The sequence below is a fragment of the Fukomys damarensis genome, unplaced genomic scaffold (assembly GCF_012274545.1).
Source record: "Fukomys damarensis isolate Sample0158 unplaced genomic scaffold, DMR_v1.0_HiC HiC_scaffold_3, whole genome shotgun sequence".
In the NCBI taxonomy this organism is placed as follows: domain Eukaryota; kingdom Metazoa; phylum Chordata; class Mammalia; order Rodentia; family Bathyergidae; genus Fukomys; species Fukomys damarensis.
Genome location: NW_022900915.1, coordinates 31,734,998 through 31,751,678, shown reverse-complemented (window position 1 = coordinate 31,751,678; position 16,681 = coordinate 31,734,998). Strand labels below are relative to the sequence as shown.

Below are 16,681 nucleotides of genomic sequence, written 5' to 3'. Positions count from 1 at the left end.
ATAAAGATATGCTCTGAACAGATTACCAGTTAAGGTTGGTAGTAGACCTGGAAGCAGGAGGAACACTCAAGAGAATTTCCTATGACCACTCCTGACCATCTCATTTTGGTAAATTTATTGTGAAATGGCCTTATATTTGCCATTACTGTTATTTCTACAAGATAGTTAATTTTTAAGATGTAAATTCACAATGGACCTTGTCTTTAATAAGTTTGTCAAATTTCTCATACAACAAAACTTTTTTTTTCCAATTCAAGCATTCTATACCATTTCTTTTCCTCTCAATTTAATAAATAGATGTGATACTTTTACTGAATCAGTAGCAACTTACAGGTGACTTATGGAACAGAAAGGTGAGCTGTTTTGTATCTTTCTCTTGCAGTACATCTTTAACCATGGTCCACATGAACTTACAGACGATAATATCAGGTCTAACTGCAGAATGGCACTCTAAGCTTAAATGTTTCATCTTCAAGACTCACCATCTAGATACATAGTTTTCTAGCATGCATAGAGTATCTCTGGGCATCTCGATGTATTCACTTTTCCTTTCTTTTATCCTGTAGCCTAGGCAAGGTGCCTCTTCAGAGGGCCTTTGATTTGATTGATTACCTTAAAAATGAGAATAACACTGCGCCTATCACTGAAGCCCTGTTCCAGACGGGCCTCATCTTTCACCTCCTTGAAAAACTGGGGCACATGGATCTGGCCTCAAGACTGGTGGTAAGACTGCCTTTTTGCCAGTTTCTCTTGTTTCCTATCTTTAATATTGTTATTCGCAATTCACTCAGTGGGCTGAAAAAACAATCACTTAAAATCCATTTTCTTTACTTTGCTGATTGTGAAATCTTTACTTTGACTCAAAATGCCATTGTTTACCATTAAGAGTTGATAAAGGCTTAGTAGGAAGTAGTCTTACTTGAATGTCAGGCTACAGACTTTAGATACTCGCTGTCAAAACAGCAAAAATAAAAAGCAAATTTCTCTATTTGAAATCTTTTCTCTTTTATGTAATGAATGTTTTATATAGGCCCTTTTGCAAAATAGGCATCTCCATTAATTTTCTAGTAGTGGTCATTGTAGTATGTTTGCACTAAGAATATCCTGCTCATGAGTCTGGCCAGCTTCTCTCCATTGGGTGGAGTATTTCAGCAGTAACTAAAGAAGCCTTGTTATTGGAGACTTTACCTTTCCTAGATCTGATTGCCTGGTCTTAACAGTTGTTATTTAGACACTTGCAGTATTAAATTATATGCTGTCTTTAAAGCTAGGAATGGGATGATAAATTATCTTTATCTAATTCATTCAGCATATAATGATAGCAGGGTTTGCTTTTAAAATCAGATTTTCCAGGGACTCAGGCAAAAGGCCCTTTTAGGAAAAGGAAGAAAGTATTGGATCAGGAATTAGAGTAAGTCCTTTAGGGTTTTGGTATCTTCACTGGTAAAAGAAGGGGTTGGGTTAAATCATTTTTAAAAATGAGAACCAAGACTTGACTGTAAAGGTACAAGATCCCAGTGATGAATGTTAACTGTACTGTATACCTAAAAAGTACCAGTAAATTCAATGAGGAAAAAAAATATTCACACACACACAGACACACACACACACAGCCTTTCTTCTGCCTTTATGACATACTGACCCACTGCATATCTTCTGTGGTGAGTTCTTTGTCATTTTCAGAGGAGAGAGAATTCATGACAAAAAGGCAAAAGCATCCCCCATGCACACAGGCACACAAGCTTCTGGTTTGACTCCAAAGGAGGTACACCATCCCTGCCCATGCTTAAGTAAGATTTCTTCTGAGCCTGCTTCTAATGTTAAGATTTTTATTATTCTATTTCACAAGGCTTTCAACTAGCAGCCTTGGGAGAAACCTGTACCTGGAACATGACCTGATTCACAAAGACCTTCAATAAATGTCAAGTGAAATACACCAGAAACAAATGCATCTGAGTGCTTAGTGCATTCTACATACTCTCAGTGTTTAGTGTAGATTATTTCATTTAATTCTTACACATTGCCAACATAGACTTTTCTATCCGCATTAGGTAAGTGAGGAGACTAAATGACTTTCCCCAAAGTCACTTACCTAGTAAATTACAAAACTACGATTCAAACCCAGATTAGTTTTACTGCATAGTCTACTCTCTGTGATATATTGTTACATTTTAAATTACTGTAATTTGTATTCTAGCAATGACATCTTTCCAGGATACCTTTTTGTTACGATTTATTTTCTTTTTAAAGCTGAGATTTTATATTAAAGTAGTTTGGAAAGATTTGTAGATCATATATTTAAGATTTAAAAGGACAAACACCCATGTAGTTAGTTATTTACTTGAAAATTAAGTTGTCAACTAGTGAGTTTTTTTGTAATTAAAATGTTACTATTGGTTAAAGTATTTTGTGCACTTTAGCAAAAACAATATGCAGATTACTAGTCTCTTTAAGGCAAACTGAGGCTTCAACATAAACTTTCCGTTGCTGGTACTAAGGAGATTGGAACCATTTCAGCTGCTATTTGTCGGGCGTAAGGATTTTTTATATTTTGGACCTATAATAGAAATACCATTATGAATATTCTTGTATATGAATATATGAATTTCTTTGTGGTGTGCATTTGGAAATGAAATTGATACTTTATAACATGCATAGTCCTATATGTCACATAGTTTTTATAGTTGTACCAATTTACGTTCCCAGCATCAGTGTCTACAAAGTCTAGGTGCTCTATATCCCTGCCATTGCTTACTACTCATGATAAAACATTTTTCCTTTTAGTCATTTGGAGAGTGTATACCAGTGTTGCAGTTTTGGTAACAAATACATATTTTCTGCTGGCTGATGAAGATTAATTTTTTAATCTTTATTGACCATTTTATTGTTTATTGACTATTAGGATGTTCTCTGTTTTTATAAATTGCCTTAGTCTTTTATTTTCCTAGTAAACTGCCTGTTTTTTGTCTTATTGATATATAAAAGTTCTTTATATATCCTAGGTATGAATCTTTTGTTGGTCATATATATTTGCTGAGCTCTTTTAATGATTTTTTGATCAATAGAAACTTTAAATTTTAACGTACTTTAATATATGAAATCTTTGCCTTCACTAAAATATTCTGTATTTACTTCCGTTAACTATAGACTGTCTTTGGAGATGATTAATGTCATACCAAATCAATACCAATTGAGATAGTATATTACTTTCCTAGAGCTTATATAGTAAGCTATTAACAGATACCATGTCTAAATTAACAGAAGTCTATTCTTTCGCAGTTGTGGGGGTTAGAAGGCCAAAAACAAGGTGTTGGTAGGATAATTTGTATCTTCTACAGTAAAATCTATTCCTTGCCTTTCTCTTAACTTTAGGAGGTTGCCAACAGTCCTTTGTATCTCCTGGGTGGATCCATCACTCCAAGACCTGCCTCTGTCAACAAGGCTTTCTTCCTTTGCTTCTGGATCTCACATTTCTCAGTTCTTGTGAGCATGCCAGTCATTAGATTAGAGTAGTGTTGACTCAGATCTCATTTTAACTTGATTATAACTAAAAGATTAGATGTAAGATTAGATTTTCACGTTCCAGGTAACATGTATGGAAGGGGGCTCTATCAACCTAGTACAGGTAGCAATAAGTACGATTAGTATATGCCATGTATTTCTCCCACTATTGGGTGGTGTTGTGTTTGAATATACCCTAAGTGAAGGCACAATGTTTGCCTACTCACAAGTTCAGCAGCTAGTTTAGTTTCATGATGCCAGAAGCCATTCTCCCTCCACCCATTAACTCTGTTTAGATCTTAGTCTTAGATACACACCTCAAACCTAGCCTATGCTGAAAATACAGATATTAAACTCAGTTCAAAGAATTGAGTCCTATTGGCACTCAAGTAACTCTTCTTCCTACTCCATCTTCATCCTGGATGATTTTCAGTTTTCTGGGCAGGCATGTTTTATTAGGAGCAGTATGCTCCTAATATACTACACACTGCAGGGTGCGACTGATGGCAAGAGTGAGATGCTTAATGTGTGTTTCTAAAATTAGGGTCTCATTCACTGCTGTGAATCTTCATATTGCTAGCTAAAAACCAAATTGGCTTTAATTCGTCAAGAGAGAGAAGCTATTTCTTTAAAGTTCTTACTCTGCTTTTAGGGCATTCTGGTAGTATCCAAAACACTGTAAAATGTTTGGAATTAGGGTGGCAGATGTTTCTGAGTATTAGTGTTTAAGATTAGTGTCTAATCAAATGTCGTGTTATTGTACCCAGAGCACTCTGTAAATTTATTGCTAATTTTGTTATGTGGCTGCACATGATGTATGCTGCATTTTGTGATGTGTGCCATGGTGTTGTGGTGGGCACGTTTGAGCTGTGTCGAATTCTTCACATTTGATGTTAATGTCTGATCCTAGCCATATTTCTGTTTTATCACTTACAGATCTGTCATCCTTTTACATTTGAGGCATTGGTAGGATAAACCTTTTTCAATAAAAGCTGATATATCACTTTAAAGAACCCAGTTGACCCAGGAAAGAACTCCCTGGGTGTATCGGTGTAAAATTAAAGTAGTAAATCAAAATGTAATATATAACATAAGTGCCAGCATTTTTTCTTGTCTGTTTTATTTTTAAAACCATTTTGTGTTATTGTTGTTGCATTTTAGGGCATATTCAGTGTTTGTAGCTTATATAACCTGTTCATCTGTTCTCTCTCCATATTTGCCATTTTTATGTATTAAATTGTAAAGTTAGATGCTATTATTTAATGAGATTAAATTTTAAAAATTAACTTGGCAACTGTAGAAAAATGGATTACATTTTATTTCTGAAAGGGAAAGGTAATTTTTAGGACTATCTGCCATACAATGTAAATTACATATTAAAATGATTATATTTTGTAACAGGATGATTTTTCTAAAAGCAATATTTTTTCAATAAATTTTTTATTAAAATTTGAAGTATATTTAAAACCAGCTGTTCAGAGAATTTCTTTTAATGATTTTATATAGAAACTAGCAGAATTGCACCCTGAAATTCCACTGGTACAATGGTGTCATGTAAGGAATTAGCTTAGCATCATCAAGCACCAGGTTTCCTTTCCTTGTAGTACTTTAAAGTGCTATTTTTTGTTCCACTAGCTCTTTGGGTTTTTATAAATTCTCAGTGAGCCTCTCCATGGTTCTCCACTGAGTTTTTAGAAATGCAGAATTTTAAATAAGTAACTTTTCCCTTTTTATATTCTTTGTTTCTCCTTGAAGTTGATGAGTAGCTATGAAGTCTCTTTTATTCTTCCATCATTTGGGGCAGTTTGTATTGCTGTGCTTTCGAAAGGTCAGGCCAGTTGAAGACAGCATGTACTCACACAGTCAGGTGTATCCAGTGAGATCTGCTGCAATGCTTTTATTTTTCTTGCATTATCAATCAGCAGGGCAAGTGTTTTTCCACCTTATATCCTCCCAGTAACTCTCAAGCTTTACCACTTATGCATTCCTCAAGGTATTTGTTCACTATTGCACTGCTTTAGAAACCAACAAAGGCAGGTTGACATACTATCACAAACTTTGAGTCCTTTTTGCACAGGCTCTTTTTCCCATTCTTTTGTTCAGCTCAAGAGAATTATTCAAAGGTTCAGAGATGATCTGCTAATGACAACAGCCTAAACAGTTTAAAATTCTCCACGCCCGTCATGGTGGCGCACACCTGTAATCCCAGCACTCAGGAGGATCACTGTGAGTTCAAGACCACCCTGGGCTACATTGTGAGTTCCAGGTCAATCTCAACTACATAGTGAAACCCTGTCTCAAAAACAACAACAACAACAACAACAACAGCAACAAAAAGAGTTAAAACTCTCCAAATAAGATTTATCTTAGGTATTGACAAAGGAGAGAAATGAAAACATTTATTTCTGATTCCTTAATACAAGTATACCTTTTGCAGTTACATCCTATTCAGCAGTAGCTATGGCACTGGACTGAGCAAGGTAGTAGATGATATTACTGAATAATTATCAATTTTCTTAAGTATGATAAGTTCTTGTAATTATGTAGGAGGATGTTCTTATTTCTGGTAGTTGAAAACTAACTATAAATCAAATAAGATATCTGTGGCTTATTCATATGTTTCAGCTAATGTAGGCATTATATACAGTATATAGCATTATATACAGTAAGCAAATGATGCAAAAAATTAAATGTAGATGAACAGCATATGGAAAGTCACTATTGCTGCATTTTTCTATAGTTTTTAAAATGTTACATAAAAAGTTGGGAGGAAATGGACTATGAACAACTATTACATCCTGCAGCCCTCATTTTATTTTTTGGCTAATTTGATTAAATTAATTTGCTATAGCATCAAACTAGTTAATATGTTAAATGTTCTTTTAATATTTGATTCAGAAACTTTTAAACCATCAGTAAAGAAATATATTTTTCTTTTTTCTTAATGAATTTATGGATTCTAAAGTCATAGGATCAGAAAATTTCAACTTCCAGCAGTGGTTATAGGTAATACTTTTTGACAGATAAATAACTTCTAACCTAGTATATATAGCATAATATTTCTCTGCTCTGTGAATGCTGTTAATGTTTTCTGAGTTGTATCCTTGAAAGCCAAAGCCTTCCTTGGCTATAACTAACCTTATGTGTAGTCTTTTTCTCTTGAAAGGTCTTATTCCAGCTGTACATGGTTTTCATGGGTCAGCTGATATTTAATGAATAATACTTATGCTTTTTTCTCCTTAGTGAGGGAAAGAGATACAGTAGTCCAGATTTTTCTGATTGTCCAAATTACTATTAGTGTATTTTAATCTATTTGTCTCTGTAGGCCAGGGTACATAAATTGCTTCAAAACCAAATCCGACAACAGACTTGGACTGATGAGGGCACCCTATCCACGCGAGAGCTTCGCACAGTCTTGCTGGAATTTGCTTGCACCCACAACCTGGAAAACTGCAGTACTGCTGCCATGAAGCTGTTTGATGAGTGGGTGGCATCTAACGGAACTCAGAGGTGAATTATGCATCTGCTCAAATCAGATCCCTTCTTCCTCTTCACCTCACATCATGTGCTGAAACCACGACCTGCTCATCCTGGGCCAGAATGTTACAAAACTGAATGTTGATATAGATGCACTCTATTCATCTGTGTTACCAAACGAGACTTTAAAAACATTGTGGTCAAATACACATATTTACCATCATAGCCATTCTTTAGTGTACAGTTCAGTAGTGCTAAGTCTATCATGTTGAATGCACCAGTATCCAGAACTTTTTTTCTCTTGCAAACTGCAATTCTGTACTCATTAAACAACTTCACAGTCCCTCATCCCATACCTCCTGGTAAAAATATTCTACTTTCTGTTTTGTGAGTTTGAATGTGCTAAATACTCCAGATAAGTGAAACCATACGGTATCTTTTCGTCTTTTGGAGACCCTACTTTCAATTATTTTGGGGGGAATATATATTCATATTCAGAATGGTGACCATTAGCTTCCAGACTTTTATTAGTACAGTGAACTGCTGAAGTGTATATACATTTTATTTATTTTTTGGGCAAACTGCACGTTACGGAGTGAAGATTTAAATATCAGATGGAAAATTTGAAGATTTTCCGTAAAATCTGAATGAACACAGTGGACTCTACTCACCTCATGCTCCACACATTTCCTGCTGTATTCATACCATGGAACTTACCACATTGTATTGTATTCTGCGTATTTGTTCCTTGTCCTACATTTGCCGATAACCTATGAGTTCCTAGAGGGCGTGGACAGTATCTTCTTTCCTTCCTCAGCATACAGCGAATTGCCTGCCTGTTGTTTGTTTTATTTTGTTTGTTGTTATTGTATATTTAAACAGCACCTCACTGTGTAGCTTATATTTGCTTAGAACTTACTGTATAGCTCTAGGCAGGCCCCAAACTCATAGTCTTCCTGGCACTCCCAGTGCTGAGATTATAAGCGTGTGTCTCCATACCTAGCTGCCTGCCTGGTTCTTTGTGAGAGTTCAGTGCATAAAAGTAAGAGTCATTGAATTCGCTTTTTTTGACTCTTACATAATTATGACTTTTATAATTATCACCTACCCTGACTCCCAAAACAGCACCACCAGTCAACTCCTTGTCTGTGTATTCAGAATGTTTCTACACTTGATCTTAGCCAAAAGGCCGAGAAGCGATTTCAGAATGTTTCTTATCCTCATGTTTTCCCATCTCTTTTCCAGCCTACCTACTGATGTCATGACACCTGTGTTCAAAGTTGGAGCAAAAACTGATACAGGCTGGTCATTCCTCTTAAGCAAGTATGTTTCTATAAGCTCTGAAGCTGAGAAAAACAAAATACTTGAAGCTCTTGCCAGTTCAGCAGATACACGGAGACTTTACTGGTATGTAACCATACACGAATATATATATATATAAACCAAAAGATAAAAGCCCTTTGCTCCTAGGAGGGGAGCACTTTTCTTTGAGAGCTCCCTTTTCCTCCTGTTTTGTCATAAGCTAGACCTGACTTAGTGTGACGAGGAGCTTGCATATGCTGGGCTTCATTTTAGGGATTTAACCTCTACAGATGGACAGAATGTGCTTTGGAATCACAGCTTTTCCCTGCTCCCACTCAAAATTGTCTTCATCTTTTTGACACGTTATCTTTAACACCACAGTCAGTACTTCATTCTTTTGGACCAAAGTATTGCTCTGTTCCAATTGTCACTTTGAAAATACAGATAGTTCAGAAAAAATTAATAATGAAAAAGCTTGTATGTTCTGCCTTCATATGATTTGTCATACTTTTCCATTTTAATGTCCAGCTAATGACAGTCTGGTCATAGGTCTTTCTCATGGGTGAAAGAAGGGCAACAATGAGGACCTCATCAGAAAGTGGCGGGGTGGAGGAGCCCTAGGTAGCAAAGAGGAAAATAAAGGTGTCTGCAGCTTAGGGCACTGGGGTTGAAATTCTCCCCATGAAGAATAGAGGGAGGCACCTGGGGCTCATTGCTTCTCTTATGTAATTTTTCTCAAAAAATGCTAATAGTGTCCCAGAGACATTCTCAGCACCTTCCCAGACCCACTTTCTCAGCACCTTCCCAGACCCACTTTCTCAAAGGTACATTTTAAATAGGCATTTTCTTCACAGCAGTGGCCAGCCTCTGACCTATAAAAATGGAGGCATTTTGAATAAAAGATGCTAGTCTGCACATACACACCTGCATGCATAATGGATTTATCCTATACCAGTGTTTTACAACATTATTTCTAGTGGATGATGAATCTTTGAGATTTGCCAACTCACTTCATAAAGCCTACTTCATTTATTTTTATGTCTGCACAGTATTTTAAACTATGGCTCTATTATAACTTCACTCATCACATCTTCTCAGGCATTTGAGTTTTTTCCTCCCTAAAAATGTTACCACATTATTTTTGAGATGTGCATTTTCCCCAGTATAAGTGGATAGTATAGCATAGTAGATAACGACCACATACATTCACATGCCAGACCTCAGTATTTATTTGCGGTGTACTGTGAGACAATTACACAACCTTAAATTTCTTTACCTGTAAAATGGAGATAGGTAATAAATGCTTACTTCATAGTTTGCTGTTTTTAGAATTTAACAGCACTGTTTAGTACATAGTATGAATAAATACTATTAATAAGCATCTGTTCTGAAATGTACCTTCATTGTCAAATCATTTAAACAGCCCAGTCTTTTAAGAGTAGTCCTGTACTTGGCTATTTAAATGTGGTTTCTACCAGGAAAAAACTCACAGATCTCCAGAAGTGTAATAAATTACCAGAGTTTTCTCCCTATGTGTCCTTACTATGTCAGAAACTATGATGTGACTGTATATGTAAATGCCTGTCTTATTGAGTTCTTCCTTCACTTAAAAAAAAGGAATAAAGTGACAAGTTTTCAACCAGTAGATCACTCTTAAACTAAGCTAACACTCATTTCCCTAGAATTGCCATACAGCTTTAGTTAAGAAACCAGTACTAATTTCAATCATCTCTTCTTCATGAATAGTTATTTTGGAGAGTAAATCTGTTTGCTTTTCAGGTTAATGAAGAGCAGCCTCGAGGGAGATATCATCCGAACACAGAAGTTGTCATTTATCATTAGGACAGTGGGCCGAGGTTTTTCTGGACACTTGTTGGCATGGGATTTTGTCAAAGAAAACTGGGATAAGCTTGTACAGAAGTAAGTTTCTCAGAGAATGGCTGTTAGTATTCTGCATTTGGAAGAGCGATGCACAGCAGTGTTCTCAGTGCTCTACATTTGGAAAAAGCCCCCAGTGTCATGTTGGTTCACAGAAGTGATGGTTTGCTCTGAAAGGAAAAATGCTTCCTTTTCAGCATAACTGAAACACCCAGAATGTTTTACATTTCTAAACATAATTCCAAAGCCCAGGTCACTCACCGGTGGTGTTCTGTTCAGACGCTGATCAAGGCCAGCCATGCCCGACACCAGACCACTCTGCACCGTATGGCTGTGGACATTAGAACAGCTGTTTAGTTACACAGCTAAAAATGGCTCTTCATTGCCAGGCATCGTTTAGAACTCACACCTCTCATCATTTAGAACTGGAGAGCACATAGGTTTCTTTTTCCCTTTCTATCTTTTAAAGTTCTTACAGTATTTGTGGGTGATGTGGTCTTTGAGAAGATCAAATGCATTAAAAATCTGTCTGGCTGTCTCAGCCACCACCACCACCACCCCTTATCTGCCCATCTTTCCGTCCCACTAACACTAAGTGTAGTGCAGTGGTGGCGAACCTATGGCACACATGGCACAGTCCGCTGTATGTTATTATTGAAAGCTCTGAAAGATTCATCACTGGTATAGTATATATGGATAACCCTGACTGCCCAGGCTGTAGTTAGCAGGAGTAGGACTTGACTTTGCCTTGGCATTAAAACATTTGCTTTGCATTCAGAAACAGTGCTGTGCTGACCAGCAGGTGCCTCATTTTTTTCTCCCTTATATTGTGTTTTTTTTTCAGGTTCCATCTTGGGTCCTATACCATACAAAATATTGTTGCTGGATCAACTCACCTGTTTTCAACAGAGGCACATTTTTCTGAGGTCAGTGATATAAAATGCTTGTAGAGAGACTAGATAACTCTTTCCTCTTAGACTTCTCAGTTTAACTGAGATGGTGGCTTTCATAATAATTCCTGTCTCTTCTCTCTGCCTGCCTTCATCTGTACTGATTCTGTATTGAGATTACTTTTCTAAGGCTGGATATGTGGCAAGGAGGAAAAATCCTGATGGCACTCTCAGCGCTATTTCCTCGTCTCCCTGATACTAATAATTAAGTAATAATACAACTCAAAAACTAAATTTATAGCACCAGGCCTATTCAGACTCTATATTTACTTATTGTTTCTTGAACATTACTTCTCTATTTTAAGTTAGGGACATTCCCCCTTGTGAAGGTAAGGAAAACATATTTTTAAAATCACTTCCAATGTCACCATGCTTGATTGACAAGTCCCTATATATATTGTGGAAGTTTAAGTACTTTTTACTGCTTTCAAGATGTTGGAATGGCTATCATAAGTTAAAGCTTATTTTAAGAGGATGAACAGAATTACTTGAGTTCACTGTTCTTCTTTAAAAATGCTCCTGTGTGGAACTTACAGGTCCAGGCATTTTTTGAAAATCAGTCAGAGGCAACCTTTCGGCTTCGGTGTGTCCAGGAGGCTTTGGAAATCATTCAATTGAATATCCAGTGGATGGAGCACAACCTGAACACTCTGACGTGGTGGCTGTAGCACGCAAACTGTACCTCATTCCGTCACCCATTCAGAGAGCTTGTGAACTTGGGCTCCGCTGCTTTTGCAAAGACTGAGGTGAATCCAGGATGGCTGCCAAGTTGTATGTACTCTTAGGAGTTCTAGTTAGCTCAGGGCCCAACTGTGTTTTTCATTTGTCTTTTCTGAAATGTCCTTAAGCAGTGTGTATTTATTACATTATATTCAACTATATGCCAGTCATCTACCAAATCAGTGAATGTTTTTTTCTACTTTGAGGATATACCAGTGGAGGAAAACTAGTTTGGGAACTCTTCTATTTCTCAGGATCTTGAAGTTACCCACACAGTAAAACAAGGAAAAGGCTGCCACAACAGCCACCATCCTTGCAGGCTGCTGATTTGTTGCTTCTTCTTGGTGGATGCTATTGGAATGTGGTACAAATTTAGCCTCAGAGTACAGGAATGAATACATTGAAACATCTGGCTGTAGAGAACTGATCTCAGGTGTGCAAATCTACTTGCATTTGGGGTTTTGAGTAATTCTTTATTTTCTGAGAAAAGTTTAAATAATACCTATAACAATTCTATTTTTTTTCCTGCAGAATAGCCAGGTGCTACAGAACTTGTAAATTTTTTGTTGTATTGAATAACTAAGCAGGCCAAAAAGTTAAATTGTGCAAATATTTAACACTTTCTGGTTTATCTTGTATAGCATTACCACAGGAGAATATTCGATATTTTTTTTCACAAATGCCAGTATCCCCCAGGCCTACATAGTCATCACTCCTGCCCTAGATTGACTTTATGTTATAGATAAGTATTTCTGTATTTTTGGTAAACATTGTGTTAACGCTGGTATTTTTTGTCATAGCCTTTTGTCCTCACAAATTATATTATGATCCCAATCATACCCTCTGTAGATCTCATTTTATATGATAACAGTGGCATATTAGAAGCGTATTTTAAAATAGGGTCTTTGAGAAATTACAGATTTTTATTTGAAGTTCACCATAGTACCTTAAAGGAACAAAGGAGAATATGGGGTAGGAGTAAGTTGAATTCACGTTTAATATGGTGGGCTCTGAATTTTTCCACTATTAAAAATGTGCTTTTCTTTGGTTGAAAGAAAAAAATCATAGTCTTTCTTTTATTCTGGCCAAACTAGCATTACATGGAGTGGTCAAAGAAGAAAAAAATGAGAGAATATCCAAAATCAAATGGCATTTTTATTCCTTCTGAAGGAAAAATACCGTACTTGAATTATTTGAGCTATGCAGACCTATATCTAGAGTGTTGTGTTTCTTTGTTTCTTAGGAGAGAAGTTTTCTTCCTAATAACTCTTGAGAACTTTATATTTTGTTTGAAAGTGTCTATGTACATAAAAATGGGAGTTACTCATTTACGAGCACTTAAAACACTCCACAGAATCAGACAATGGAAAAGGTCACCTTTTTTTTTTTTATTCAGCAGATGTAAAGTTAGAATATGTGGGGTTGTGTATAAAATTCTATTTTATTTTATGAAAATATTTTTATATAACAAAATTTAAAAGGCTATTAAACTAAAAGATAGCCTTGCTTTAATCCTAGTGTGTATTCCCCCAGCTTAGTCTTTTCTAACCATTTGTTCCTCTGTTTTTGTGTAGGAAATATATCCTGAGAATCATATCTTTAGACATTGAAACTGAGATGATAGTAGATCTTTATTCTTCTTATGCTTTGGTAAATGAGTGATGATTAAGTAGATATTAAAAGTAGGGTTTTGTATTTTCTGAGTAAGGGAGAAATACTAAACTTTTGAGGCGTTTGTGTGTGTGTGTGTTGTTGCTTTTTTTTAAACCATGCTGTATTACTAAATTCCACTTCATAATTTAAAATTTGCTAACTTCTCAAAATCAGTTAAGATTCTTCATTTTTACCTGCCTATCTTTACATTACTGTAAAATATGTTAACTCTGCATATGGCAAATCTTGTCTTAAATTATATGGGTTTTTTCTGTGTGTGTATGTGAGAGAGAGAGGATGAGAGAGAATGTGTGTGTGTGTGTGTGTGTGTGTGTGTGTGTGTGTGTGTGTGTATGATGGAGTATTATAAGTAAAGCTTTGTCAAAACATGGGCTGAGAGGTAACTTATGATCCACTGCTGTCTTTATACTCAAAAGCGGTTCATTCCTATGATACTGGATAGGTAATTGCCATTTTATTTGTAGCTCTTCTCTCAATGATTTATAGTTTTAGTAGCCCTCACCTAAGTTTTTTCCACACAGTTCCATGTTTTATGTTATCCTGACCCATTTATATAGGATCTCTTGGAACTAACTTTTAAGTCAGGAATATAAAGTTAAATAAAAGGTAGGACTTAATGTTATTAGTTTTTATATTTTTTTCACCCAAAATATATCTTGTGCATATGTTTGTGGGAATTCATATTGAAGCAAAAAGTCACAGTGTGCTTTTTATATAAGCATACAGATTCCTGCTGCAATTGAGTACTTGAATGTAGTACTTAAGTTTTCTGTTCATTGCAGAGAATAGTCTACAACGTGAATGTGATATAAAAAATACATTACAGATTATTAGGAAGGACTGAATTGGAAATCTAGAGTTATGCTTTGGAGGTGTGAAAGGTCATGAAAGTAGAAGTTGGAGGAATTCAGTTTGTTGTTAAAATGAAAATGATTAGATATATTAATCTGTAAGTAGTGGCAGATTCCACTATAAGCTTGTGCCTTTATCTTATTTTATTTAAGTCTCTTTAAATGAAATTGTGCTGTCATTGTTTCAGTATACAGAGTTTCTATCATGCATTCTACTTAACTCTGATTTTTCTTTGACATAATGTGCTTTTGTTTTTTGGGACTTTAGCTACTGTAAGATCAGAGGAGCTCTCAGAAGAGTCCTCAGTATAAGGAGCAAATCAAGCTGCTTCTGTGGGACTAGGTACAGATAGAATCTGTTCTGAATATGTATTGGGAAGTAAGAAATTAAAATTAAGTACTCAGCTTGTTACATTCCTGATAGCCTGTTGTTGCCTGTCACTGGATTGGATCTTAAGAGTGTATTCAGGTCACAGTGTCTGGAAGCACAGTCTACAGTTATGCTGCTGAACATTTCCCTGATGACCACGCGTGTCTCAGTGCTGCAGGAAAGGTATCATGCATCTCAGATGTGTTGTCACCATGGACAGCAGTTCCTGGAAATCTGTAGAGTTACAGAAAATTGCAAAACTAGAAGTGGGTTTTGTTACGTAGGCCTATGTAAGAACTAGGGTCGCAGATCAGATGCACCTCTTCTCTCCATTTCCTCATTACTTACATTTTTGTTGGAATTGGCTCACTTTTTAAGAAGCTTCCCTCTCTTATTTGTATATTTTTAAACTAAGTGTACATTTTTGCAGGATGTTTGCATTCTTTTATTTTGTGCTTCATTCTCTTCATTGGCAAATACTAAGTGAAAAGTGGAGGTCCAAAAGTATGATAAATCTCCTCTTCTCCCTTCCCTTGTTGCTCGAATGGGCAATAACTAGTAGAATAGTAGAATAGTTTTTTGGTTTTTTTTTTTTTTTTTTTTTTTTTTTTTTTTTTTAGTATTTCTTGGTGGGGGACTTTTGTTAATGTATATATTTAGTTTTAGATGTTTTTATAATTATTTTATGTATTTTATCTTAATAAGTGAAATACTGTCCAATGAAGATCTTGCCCTATCATCTGTTACAGGCAATAGCTACAGTGTAGTTACAGTGTCGTTTTTCTTTTCTGAAAGGAGGCGATTTTGTTGGGATGACAGTTTCTATTAAAAATCGTACATGTGATTTTGCTGCTATTTTGTGTTATTTCATTCTGCACTTCATTCATCCCTCTTGCGGGCAGGTATATAAACCACGGCAGTCTGTAGAATGGCTTTGTCCCGTTCACTTCTCTTCTCACTCCCAGAATGGATAAGAGCTAACAAAGTAGTCACAGTAGCTATTGTTTTGACCTAGTCTGAGGAACTAAGTTGTCTATCCTTTCAAGTGTATATAAATGTTCTCTCACTTTTTAATGTTTCGTTTTATTCTTGTTTCTTTGCATAGATGCTTGATGAAAATTGAGGTTCAGGGTGTGACACATCTCTTTTCCTTTATTGCCTCTTTAGGCAATAGCTAGTAGATTAGTTTTCTTTGGGCTATGGGAGAGAATGGGGTATATACTCAGTCAGTATATATAAATACATCTGCTACTACATTTGTTAGTAGTTGGACTATGGAGGTCTGGATGTGCGACAGTTGCTGCCTCCTCCCCACCTCTGTTGCCTTTAGGGAAGTAGAGTCCTAAGTAGAATTGTAAAGAGTGGGGTGTTTGGCAGGGAGAGCAGGGGCAAGAAGGGAATATACTTAATGTGTGTATATATGTACATATGTGTTCCTAGTGCTGTATTGTATTCTTTGGGTACCCAGACTGGACGGTACCTAATGAACCAGAGTTCCAGATGTATAACAATCTCCTCTTCTCCCTTTCCCCTATTGCCTGTTTGGGCAATACCTTTTAGAGTAGCTCAAGATTTTTGAAAGTTTCTTTCCACAGTAGAAAAAGCGATTTCAGAGTAAGAGTATATACTTTTAAAATGTATATAAATGTTTTTATAGTTTTTTCACTTCATATCTGTCCTTTACATGGATATATGAAGAAAATTGAGGATCATTCTATGACAAGTCTCCTCTTCCTCTTCCCTCTACTGCCTGTGTGGGCAGTGTGTAGTAGAGTAGTTGATAGCTTCAGGGTTTCTATGGGTATTGGGGTATGTGTTTTTTTAAATGTGTGTATGATTTTGCTTCTTTATTAGAGTATTTCATTGGGTGTCAGTGAAGAAGTGACATGTGGGTTCCTAATGAACTGTGGAGTTAATGGATGTGTAAGTCTCCTCGTCTCCCTTTCCTTTTTGATCTG

General features: G+C 36.1%; 1 protein-coding gene across 1 annotated transcript in view; it reads left to right on the top strand.

The window, feature by feature from the left end:
- Lnpep (leucyl and cystinyl aminopeptidase) overlaps positions 1-15,315 on the top strand; it is a 52,240-nt gene extending 36,925 nt beyond the window's left edge. Inside the window, exons 13-18 of the mRNA XM_010621844.3 lie at positions 567-723; positions 6,827-7,011; positions 8,224-8,385; positions 10,060-10,200; positions 11,003-11,084; positions 11,645-15,315. Coding sequence (XP_010620146.1) covers positions 567-723; positions 6,827-7,011; positions 8,224-8,385; positions 10,060-10,200; positions 11,003-11,084; positions 11,645-11,776 — 859 coding nt within the window. The 3' untranslated portion in view covers positions 11,777-15,315. The remainder of the gene's footprint in view (positions 1-566; positions 724-6,826; positions 7,012-8,223; positions 8,386-10,059; positions 10,201-11,002; positions 11,085-11,644) is intronic.
- Positions 15,316-16,681: the final 1,366 nt, after the last annotated feature.